The 11,826-nt window shown below is 47.9% G+C and overlaps 1 protein-coding gene across 1 annotated transcript in view; it reads left to right on the forward strand.

Annotated features, from left to right (window-relative positions):
* GLRX3 (glutaredoxin 3) overlaps nt 1-5,979 on the forward strand; it is a 30,555-nt gene extending 24,576 nt beyond the window's left edge. The window contains exons 9-11 of the mRNA XM_068548766.1: nt 2,007-2,046; nt 2,155-2,247; nt 5,715-5,979. Of these exons, the coding sequence (XP_068404867.1) occupies nt 2,007-2,046; nt 2,155-2,247; nt 5,715-5,765 (184 nt within the window). The 3' untranslated portion in view covers nt 5,766-5,979. The remainder of the gene's footprint in view (nt 1-2,006; nt 2,047-2,154; nt 2,248-5,714) is intronic.
* The last annotated feature ends 5,847 nt before the right edge of the window (nt 5,980-11,826 follow it).

An 11,826-nucleotide genomic window follows, 5' to 3' on the forward strand; every position in this document is an offset into this window, starting at 1 on the left:
CCCCTCAGATCCTGAGGCCAGGGTAGGACAACCCTAGGTCCATCACCGCTCAAGTATTTGGTGGAAAGTCTCCATAACTTTACTTTGTGTCCCATGTCTGTCTAATCCTGATTGGATTGGAAGCACCAGTTAACCCCCAGTGGAGCGCCTTCTTTGGGAGAGAGTGCCCTCCCGGCTCGAGACTGGCTAAACGCCTCCCAGGCTCTGTTAACTTGAGTGGACCGCGGTCTTGCTGAGAGCCGGTAGAATGTGGAGGAAGCTCCTGGGGCTTTATTCCTTTCCTCCGTTCTTGCACGTGTCTGTTCCTTCCCTAGCCAAAATACGCGTGCCTTGCGGGGCTGAGTACCTAGTGTGTGTTGGGTATGAAAAGCACCCTTTACAGTGAACTTCTAGGAGATGTATTGGCTGCTGTGACTCTATATACCTATGTACATTTAGGCCCAGCACTTCTTAGATCCTTTATAGATAGTTCCAGAACTCATTATTTGTATCGTACTGTGTCAATTAGGAGATCTGCCTCCTTAGTTCAACTTGAAGGGAGACTTACATTGGGTGATTCTTTTTTTTTTTTTTTAAATCATTTTTGCTCTTCTTTCAAACATTCCTCTTTTGCTACTTGCTGCTGATTATCCTGTCAGTTTATTTTTTTGACTGTTTCCTGCATCATGGACAGTCTTCTTTGGAACTTGTTTACTCAGTAAACAAGATTTCCCTATGAAGATGGTTTTGGTTTTATGGAAAACAAAATTTGTTTCTTTATATGTGGCATTTTCTTTGGCCAGTTTTTGGAATCGCACATGTACCCACAGTCTCCCTGCAGGGATTCAGTCTTACATTCTTACTAATTCTTTGATCACCTGGTAATGAAATCCTCCCCGAGTAGATGTGGTTGAATTTTCATTAATTTATACAAGTAGTGTTCATTACACGGCATAAAGCCACAACACTTTCACTGCTTTTGCGCATATTGAAAATAGCACGTGGGACTGCCCTGGTTGCACAGTGGTTAGGAATCCGCCTGCCAATGCAGGGGACACGGGTTTGATCCCTGGTCCGGGAAGATCCCACATGCCACGGAGCAACTAAGCCCGTGCGCCACAACTACTGAGCCTGTGCTCTAGAGACCGTGAGCCACAACTGCTGAGCCCTTGAGTCACAACTACGGAAGCCCGCGCACCTAGAGCCCGTGCTCCGCAACAAGAGAAGCCACCGCAATGAGAAGCCTGTGCACCGCAACTAAGAGTAGCCCCCGCTTGCCGCAACTAGAGAAAGCCTGCGTGCAGCAACGAAGACCCAACACAGCCAAAAATAAATAATTAAAAAGAAAGAAAAAAAGTATAGCATGTGTGTTCTGTGATAAGTTTATTGCTGTGTGGAAGGCACATCTGCAGAGGGTAGAGTTGGTTGGCAATGTTTTTTCCCAGCTGGTGAGACCCCAGCCTCCATCCATGGGCACCAGCAGGGCTGCTCCCTCCTGCAGCCTAAGCAGCTGCCAGTAGGTTAGGAAGCAGCAGTGCCGAGGGGGCTGGAAATGGAGCGAGGGTGTTAACGACAGGCCTGCATAAACACTGAGTCTAACCTGAACTTGGCAAACTGCAACTGGCCGCCTACTTACGTAAATCAAGTTTTATTGAAACACTGTCCTTTCATCTCTGCCTTGTCTGGCTGCTTCTGTGCTTCACAGCAGAGGTGAGCTGTTGGAGCAGAGACTGTATGGCTTGCAGGGCCGAAATGTTTACTACCTCACCCTTTACAAAAAGGTCACTGACCCCTGTCTAACCTGATATTGTGTAGAGAAAACTCCAGATAAATTGGTGTCTTGGGATGACTTATTCTGTGTAGTACCTGACAGATTAAGAAGTAAAATAATTTCTATTTTTCCACAGTAAATTTTGTTAGCAACAAAATAGTTTTACTTTTCTTGACTGTTTTTGAAACACCAAATAGTCTTATAATTTTTGTCTAGAACTGTATTTCTTGTTAAAATGTTTTCTCCTTTTTTGTAGTGTTGAATATGAGACATTTGATATCTTGGAGGATGAAGAAGTAAGTTCTATGTTTTATGTTTTGTCCTTTGTCTTAGTTTTAATCATTAGGATTATCATTTAATCCTAATCTGACAGGAAGGTTTCAGGGTCCCTGTTGTTTCCATAGGTTCGGCAAGGATTAAAAACTTACTCCAATTGGCCGACATACCCTCAGCTGTATGTGAAAGGGGAGCTTGTTGGAGGACTGGACATCGTTAAGGTGAGGTTGGGATTCGTTCGTCTGGGAGCCCAGAGAACTGAAAACCCGGGCGCACTTCAAAATTATCATTTCGTTGGGGTTGTCCTCGATGTTCTTTTCTGGCCTCATATCTAATCACTTCTAGACCAGCATTACCATCTCTACGACCATAATATCTTGTTGTTCTCTCAGCTCTCACCTGATCCGGGCAAATCAGCCCCCTTACTGTGCAGCCTTTCCTGCCACGCTGGGTCCTTTCAGAACCTCCTCCAGCTCTTGCGGGACTGCTGGCCAGGGTCCAAAGTGTGACTGGGCATTCAGAGCGGCTCTGGGTGTGGCCGAGCTCAAAACTTGATTTGTTCACACTGTACGAAGTTCTTCCATGTTTTCAGCTTCTCTTCACCCTGTCTCTGCTCTGGATTTCCGTGCATATCTCATATTGAAATATGCTTTCTATATCCATCAGGGCCTTTCTCTGTGAATCATTTATAGATTTTTTCCAGCCAGAAGTGTGTGTTTTGCTCCTGCTTCTGAAGTTCTCCTGTCCTTTTATATTTATCTTATCATAATTATATTATTTTCTGGTGTCATTTTATTTTGCTTTACTCCCATGCACTTGGGTGACGGAGTGAAGAGCACCAGGCTGAGGGCCGGGGGCCTGAGACCTAGTGCTGGCCTGGCCCTGCTGGCTGTGTCACCAAGGCCTGAGGTCATCTCCAAGTCCCCTTTTGATTCTCAGATGCTAGAACACTGGAGAACTCTGTCAGATTGTAAGCGTGTTTCAAGGACGCTGTTTCTTATATGTCTTTGATGATGAATTTCCTTCTTTGGTTTGCTTTAAGTAAATTCTAACTGAATTTTAAACGAACATGACTTTTCTCATAGAATTTCAAGTCCAGAACTTAGGGCACCCCTAGCTGGTAGCACCTGTGTGCTCTGGTGCTCTCCTGATTAGCCCAGGACGCCAGAGGGCAGCTGCAGCTTTCACGTCCTCAAACCCTACCCCCGACCCAGGCCCACCCTGGGCATCATGGTGTGGGAGGAGGGTGGCAGTGGGTGGGCACAGGAGGGCCTGGGCAGGAATGCAGGGCTCTGCTCCAGAAGTGCCAGCCTTCACGAAAGGCGGATGGTGGAGCTGCCGGGGCTCAGGCCCTCCTTAGCCTCGCCGGTTAGAGGATTTTCCCTGAGGTCAGATCCCTGGTATTTTAAGTGGAAAGCAAGTGGAAAGTACTGCTGTCTCTAGTTATAAAATGAAAGTTTTTAACTCATGCTTTCGTACCGTGAAAGAACTCTGGCCCAGCCCTGAGTGCCGGTAGGTTTTCTGAACACAGGGCCACGGTTTCATCTGCCCAGATTTTGTCTCCTGCCCAGTTCCAGGTTTGACATCACACTTCTTGAGCAAGCCAGTGAGGCATTTCCCCAATAAACTGTCTCATTCCTGGAGGGAAAAAAAAAGGTTTAACATAGTAGCTTTTGAATAGCCCTGAGGCAACAAAAATAGATCTGCATTTGTTATTTTATATCTATTTTTTATTTTTGTAAGACACAAACTGTCTTCCGACCGGAATACCCTTGAGCCTGTTCTTGTCTGAATGTTTGATAGCCTGTACCTCAGCCACTGGTAGCCCTTGGGGAGCTACAATCAATAAATCTCATTTAATTCTAAGGCTGAGCTGCATGGGCACCTTCTTTTTAGGTATATAACAGGGTGTCCGTTATATGACTTTCTGTGTCCACCTGCTAAGAACTTACACACTTGGAAATGTGTGATGGTGTTAACATGTTTCTTTGAGGAGATAACTGGGAATAGCTGTCAGGTTGCCGTTTTGGTCTGTTTCTGGCAGAGGTCGGTTCTTCACCTTTGGGTCACTTAAAGCAGTGGTCCCCAGCACTTTTGGCACCAGGGACTGGTTTCGTGGAAGACAGTTTTTCCACGGACGGGGGTGGGGGCGGGGTGGCGGTGGGATGGCTCAGACGGTGACGCGAGCGACGGGGAGCGGCAGGTGAGGCTTCGCTCGCTCGTCCGCCGCTCGCCTCCTGCGTTGCGGCCCGGCTCCTCCTGCGTTGCGGCCCGGCTCTTCCTGCGTTGCGGCCCGGCTCCTCCTGCGTTGGCGGCCCGGCTCCTAACAGGCCTCGGACCGGTACCGGTCCGTGGCCCAGGGGTTGGAGACCCCCGACTTCAAGCCTCAGCTGTGTTGACAACGGGTTAATCCTGACTGCGCTCAACAGGAGCCGTGAGTGCTGTTTTGGTTGAGTGGGTGATTGAATGAATGAATTACTCGGTGACTCAGTGACTCCATCAGGCTAATGTCCTGAGAAAAATATCTACTAGTTAATACGTACACAGTGCGTTAATGTTACCTCTATAAAGAGTGAACGGTTCCTCACCGCAGACTGTTTGGACACAGAAACAGCTGAGAGGCAGAATATTTAGATCCGGTTGCTGTTTAGCCCACTGGCTCACAGTCACCGCGGCGTCGGGAGGGCCTGCGCCACGCCAGGCAGGCCCCTCTGGCTCTCCGTGTAGGCCGCCACGTCTCATCCTCCGGCGGGTGACGCAATGGACAGAAGTTAGGGGAGCTGTGTGCCCCGTCGCAGCCAGGGAGCCGTGGCCAGATTCCACCTGAGGGCCGCCCGGCCCACCCACCTTGCCGCGTGGCCTGCTGCCTCTGAGTGGTGTGCTCTGAGAGGCCCTGCTTGGCCTTTTGGCGTAGCTGGACGTCTGCTTGTTAAATGGGTAGAAGATCCCAAGACCTTGCTGTCTGAGTTTGTGTGACAGGATCATGCCTGTTTGGGTTCAATCCAGAGAGCAGTGTGAGTGGATTTCAGTGGTTTTATTCATTGATGTTCATGCAGCTTAGGGAAAACCTGAAATGTTCTATCAAATTAAGTGTTTACCTTAAACTAGAAAATCTTATTTATCCTCCATCGTCATGTTTTAAACTTGATGGCTGTATTCCATATTTTAGATCTGAAAGATAGGCACAAAAAACTTTCTGAATTACTTCATCTCTTTAATGGTTTCTGGCCTTTACATTTACGTACTAGTACCATGGCTTTTCCAGGTTTGGTTGAAATAGTGAAGCCTGTTTACCACCTGTAGGGCCGCAGGTGTCATGTGCATTGTATCTGAGTGGACCTTAATATCACAGCGTTTCTTTTTTCAGTCACTCAAAGTTCATTTTCCCTGTTTATTGCTATTGTTTAATAGGAAGCTTCATTGTGTTGCTCTCATTGCTGTATTCGCTAATGCTAAAAAATCTGGTGGTGTTCGTTTTAGAATGCCTTTTAACTTTAATTTTGTACTGATAATGTGCCCAGTTTTTATGGCATGATCCTTTGTTCAAGTGTGTTGGTGGACTGGAGTTTTCATCCAATGTGGTGTTTCTTTGGGTTCTCTGATACAGATGCAATCTTTCATTGTTTAGATGTTTTCATTTTTTATATATACGTATGCATGATATTATTGTTTCCTTTTTTATTTTTAGGAACTGAAAGAAAATGGTGAGTTGCTGCCTATACTGAAAGGAGAAAATTAATAAACGTTAGACTTGGTGCCCAGCTACTGCAAGAAAGCCTTCATTCCAGTGGAGCAGCTCATGATTTAGTCCTCAGAAGTGGGCTAGGAGTAGAAAATGCTCGTCCCCAGTTACGCTTTGTGTATTTCACAAGGTTGTGCTAAATAAACGTATGTGACGTTTCTTCCACCAAAAACAGAACGCAATAAACACCTTCAAGTTCAGTTAAAAATAATTGTGTAAAAAAGTGTGTCTTTACAGTGGTGTTAGACGTATAGTTACTGTAAGTAACCCACTCTTCATCTCTTATTCATCATATGTGGGCATCTTGAAGCAGTTAAGGAATAGACAGTCTTCAGAGAGTGGAGAACTGTGAGAGTCTGAACCACAGCAGCATTTAGAGCCACTCATAGACCAAACCAGTGGCTCCCCTCACTGGCCGAAGATCTCTTTGCAGCTCAGGAAATTCTGCTGCAGACCTTGTCCTGACAGCATCACTGAGCTGGGCCCTGGTGCAGTCGCAGTGGCAGTGTCAGGCGTCTGCAGATTGAGGACCCGTCTCAGAAAGCCCCAGCAGCGCAGTACCAAGAAACGTTTGAGAGGAAGGTGACTTCTCAGTGGGTGTGTCAGCAAGGCTTCTTTCGTAACTTGTACAAGGATGGTAGCCTGGCAGAGAGCAGAATGGTGTTGTCGAGTTGTGCGTTACACATCACAACTTATTTTAATCATTGTATTGAAAGTACTGATTTAGCCCTTAAGTATGTTGAGAACATCCAGAATTCCATGAAAATTTCAATAGTATTTTTGATCCTGAATCCAACGTATTGAAAAAACAGTTGCTTCAGTAGGCCTGTGCTGTGCATGCCTTAAACAGACGGTTGAATCCACTGTCATGGTTCTTAGACTTTTCTGGTACCTGTGGCACATGTTAGCCTCGTTGAGTTTTCCCAGTGTCGATCTGAAAACTGTCTGGTGGTTGTAAGGAAAGGGGTGCAGAGGCCAGCAGTTTAGGTAAGAGAAACAGGAGGAAATGCAGGTTAGCCCTTCACCAGGGTGCTGGCTTTTCCTGTCTCTTGAGCGACAGGCCATTTCTCTGCTTTTTGGTTGTGTGGAGAGGAGGGAGCTGATGCCCTGGTGTGTGTTACAGAGGACATCTGCACGAGATCATAAAGGTGGCCGTGGCCTTGCTTCCTGCCGGGAGGAGGACACCCATCATGGTGGATATTCCTGCCACTGTGTGTAATCAGGTGGGTCTCTTCTGGGCATTAGTCTATGAACTACATTTTTCCATTTAAAATGAAAATAACTGTATAAGCAAACCTTTAAAATGCAGATGGAAATGGAATTTTGACTGAAATTTTATTAAGCCATTGGCTTCAGGGATGTGTGTGGCTCACAGAGGGGTCCCTAATTCCCTTGCGTGCTTTATCCTAAACCTAAATCGTCTGCACGCTGCTTTCGTGATTTCTGCTCTCTCCACGAATGCTACCTGCCCTGGTACATTTTCTACTAAGTCAAATTTTAACCTCACCTTATCCCAAGCAACAGTGTCTTTGCTATCACAACAGTACCTTTACTAGTTTGTTTGTTTTTCCCTCTTGCACATTCAAATAAACAAAATATATAACTTTTAACAAAAACGCCGACCTCCAATTTGGGAACCGCCCTTCTGGCCAAAGGTGTTGCTCTGAGAATGTAAGATGCTACATGCATTTTAGGACAGCCTTCCCTTCCTTCAGGTGACTCTTGCATGATGAAAAACTTGACGGTGTCATCTTTGGTTGAGCATCACGGTTTGAGTAGGGATGAGTGTTCAGAGTTTTTGGGGAGTTGTCCCTGTGTTGAACGTGAGGTTGTCCTCTTGAATTCTGTTAAGTTTTTGGCTCTGTTGGCTCCAGGTATGTTGGAGTGACAGTGGTGCAGATTTCTGTTTTGCAGGTGTTTCCAGCTAGACGTTGGGAAGGCCAAGAGGCCTCCATGCAAAGTGATAGCCATTCCTCATTGACTTTTCTGGGTATATTGTAGGAGTAAGGCAGGTGATTCTTGTGCCTGGTGGAACTTCACATTCCATAGGTAATCCCCGATCAGATTTCCTAACCAGCAAGCCTGTCCTAGTCGTAACGTTCTGTCAAAATTGTAATCTTCTCTGGGATCCACAAATCCTGGAGACAAAGTAGTTCTCAGCACCCGAGAGACCGTTGGCAGGGAAGGTGACAGGGTGTCATTTGGATGTTGCCCGAGTCTGAGCTTTGTTGGGAGCAGACTTGGGGCAGGGGCTGTGTGAGGGTTTTAGCGAGTTTGTCTGGTTTGGGGGAGTAGGGGCGTGTGTGTGGATAGAAGGGCTGGGAAGCGCTGTTGTCTGCTGGGGAGCGGGGGGCCTCTGCACGGCCCAGCCCTGCCAGCTCCTCGCCTACGTGGCTCCCTGTGCTTGAGTTCGCTTGTGACATGGGGCTTATGGTGGGCCTGGGGCTGGGGAGCGGCAGGTCACCGTGCAGGGTGCTGCGGATGCTGGCACTGGCTGCCATTACGACTTTGTCTGTTAACCCCCTGGTTGCCTTTCAAGAAAGTGACTGTTCCATAGGAACCGGCAGGGCTCACTGAGGAAGCAGGCAGCTCCCCAAGACTTGGGTGTCGAGCCTGGAGGCAACTTCCTTGCGAGGGAAGGGTTCTTAGGGAATTGGTATCCACTTGGGGAAATAGCTTGCAGGAAGGGACTAAAAAAAACAAAACAAAAACCCCAAAGAACTCTGATTTTGCTTTGTAACCAGAAGTGGAAAGAAAAAATAAAACCAATGAAAGGAGTTGGGAATTTGGGTGAGGAACTCAGGGAGATAAGTGAGTTGTTAGCGCAAAGGCTCAGCTGCAGGCTTGGGCTGAGATTTCCGTCCGGGATTATATGACTCCCTAGACCTGAGGCAACCCCCCTCCACGCGGCCACCCCATCACGGTGTATGGAATTAAGTTGCCTTTGTACCTGTAATGGGAAATGCCGGGTGACTGGCCGGGACTCTGGGCTCTGGCTGAAGTCTGTCCCTCTCCTGAGCACTGGGGAGGGCAGTTCATCCTTCCTCTTTCTTACCACCTGTTACTTTGTAGTCCAAGGATTGATTTGAAGAAGGCCTAGGAGGTAAATGTGTTGAGATTTGCTAAAATAATGTAAATGGCCCTTGGAACATAAAAGGATGGGGGGGTTGGCCTTGCCCTGGTGGTGACGGGGACCTTGTGTCATTCTGTGGGACAGCTGAGCCTTGCAGGGCAGCCGTGCTGTTCTTGGCCTCGGTCAGGAACTTCAGGCCCTGTCCATCTTGATTGATCATTAACTTGCTCAAGAAGGAAGAAAAAAATGATATTCCATTTGCAAACTTCACAAAACACCTCCTGATGAGTTTGAGATAGAGACAAATTTTTTAAAATAGGAAGCATATGTTTATAATTAGAAAATCTCATTGTATTAACTTATTTTTAAAGAAAGTACGTTTCTAGTCATGCTAAGAAGTTTAATTGACCTCTGAAACAGCTGTAATACATTTGAATGACTTGATGCAGGTAATCATTACCTGCCTCATTGGAGGGAATTACAAAAATAAGACCTATCCCGTGGCCAAATCAGAAGTTCAAAGCTTAAGACCAAAATATGAAGCATGATTTTCGATTTAGGTTTTAAATAAAGTCAGTTTTCTTAAACGTGACAATAGGTACTTGTTACCACAATTCACACATTTTTTTCCAAAATAAAAGTAATTTGGTTCTTTGCAGATAAATTCATTTTTTTTATACCCCATTTCAGATGTTGAGTTGTAGGAATGGATAGAAGTTGGTGCCTCATTCACCAAAATGGGTAATTTCAAAGACAGGGTTTTATAGTTAGTAACCCCACTCTGGTTTCAGAATGCTAGGGGCTTTGTCTGATGTTCACAGATGTTCAGATCCGGAAGACATGAGTTCGGCTGGCTTCGGGGCATTCGGGCCCAACGGGGAGGGCGTGTGTCGGGCGTGTGCCCGGGTTCGCCACGCGCCGAGGCCACAGCATCCCCCGAGGAAGGCTCCGGTGCATCTAAGTTACTTCGCAGGGGTCCAGGGCTAGCCGCGGGGGTCTGAGCCAGGAGGGACACCAACTCCAGCCCTGGGCACTGTGCTTTGGGCATTGTGGCGCGATGGCTGCAGCCAGAGGTCTTGGGCTTCCGAAATCCGTCAGGAGTACCGTGGCTGTGTAAAAATTAGGTGCCAGGACTCAGCCCTTATGACCAAAAAGGCCTGTCGTGTGTTCCCCCACCTTCATCTAAATGGTTATCATTTGTAGATAATTTTTAACCATCTCCTAAAACAACACGTTTTGTTTAAGTTATAAGTTTCCCGTATGAACCCCTAGAGGGAGAGCCTGACCCTTTGTGGGGTTGCCTGGGGGATGCCTGCCACGTGGCCTGGAGTTAGGGTGTTAGGGTTCCTGTCTGCAGGAACCAGGTACAGCCCAGCCTTCAAACCCAGGCCTGGAACCTGGATATGGGGTCTATTCAGGAAGAAGAGAAGCTTGGTATTTTTACGGGAGTTTACATAGTTTTTTATGCTACTGCTCTGTGTTTTGTGTTTTAAAAAAGGGCCATGATGACAGATAGGAGCTTGGATGCCCTCAGAGAGCCCCTCCCTCCCTTCCTCCTCCCTCTAGAGGAAGGTTCCAGGCCATTTGGCCACTGGTGCAGGCAGGCAAGAGGCCCCAGCTGTTTCTGGGCCCACAGTGGAGATCTGGCCAGGACTGGCGCAGTCCAGGGCACTTGCCCCTCGTGTGTCCCGAGGGTCTCACTCCAGCGTCATGGCGTCCTGCTGGGCAGGGTGTGTGGGTCTGGCTGTCAGGCTCCGTGGAGGGGGAGCAGCCGAGCAGGTGGCTCACGAGTACAGCGCCGGGCTCTGTGTCACACGTCCAGTCCCTCCGTTCCTAAGTGTGTCCTGTTCCGGAAGAGAACGCTCCTCGGGGCACTTTCCTCTCCTGGGAAGCAGCCTCCTGCGTCACCTAGGTGGGGCCTGAGTGCTGGGCCCAGTGCAAAATGAAAACTCTGGGCCTTTGTTCAAAGAGCAGGAAAAAAAGTGCCCTTAGAGGTGCTAAAACGTAAAGCTTTTTTCTTCCACGTTCTCTATGTCATGGTTTTACAATTTTGCTGTTTAATGCCCTAGTAAAGAAAAATTAAAAATTTAAATTATTAGGAGTCCGCTTTTCTTTGTATTGTGCAATGACAACTTTAAATGCAAATATAAGAGCATTTACCTGTACATGGAGGATGTGAAATGACAGTTTTTATAGCTTGGGTGTGCACGTGTATTTTGTTACCAAACGTTGGAAATGCTGCAGAAAACTCAACCTTTTATTCCCCTTCTTGATGGGTGCGCATTCTCTCAACACTGCCCTGGCTGATGCAGGAGGAAGGGCCCGGGGTGGGGGCGGGGGTGAGGGGGGGGCTGGATACCATCTTTGCCTCCTGTCAGTTCACCGTGAGTGGTCGGCCAGCACGAGGGATACCGCGCAGAGGGACAGACAGGGTTCCTGGTCACGCGTGGCTCTTGGAACGCTGTTGCCTTCGCTCTGTGTAGAAGCAAGCTGTGGTTTGAACGGAAAGCATGGCCTCTCAGGGCTGCGGGCTCACCTGTACGTGCGCTGAGGCTCAGGGACCTCCTGTGCACAGGGGCACTGGGACTCCATGCTGTGTGTGAATGGGGTGGCGGCGACAGGTGGGCCCGCACGTTGTCCCCTTAGACTTCACCTAGCAAACACAAGTCCAGAGATACAATGATGCATTTCAAGGTGACAGCAGAGTGTTGAACAGCGTGGGTTCCCTGAGTGAGGGAGGGCCCTGCCAGCGGGACTGCGCAGGCCCATGAAGCCTTGGGGGTGTGGTCTGAGGGGGTAGGTCCAGCCCTGACCCTGTTCTTTCCTAGAGGTCCTGTTGAAGAGCCACTTAGTGTAACTGCTGTCCCGCTAAGGAGTGGTCTTTTTGAACTTGACCAAAACTATTCACTAGGGAAACGTGCACATTACCCTCAACACAATCAGTGTCCTGAGTCCTTGCTCTTCATGCATTCCTGTGTTAGTGAT

The sequence above is a fragment of the Eschrichtius robustus genome, chromosome 7, assembly GCF_028021215.1.
Source record: "Eschrichtius robustus isolate mEscRob2 chromosome 7, mEscRob2.pri, whole genome shotgun sequence".
In the NCBI taxonomy this organism is placed as follows: Eukaryota; Metazoa; Chordata; class Mammalia; order Artiodactyla; family Eschrichtiidae; genus Eschrichtius; species Eschrichtius robustus.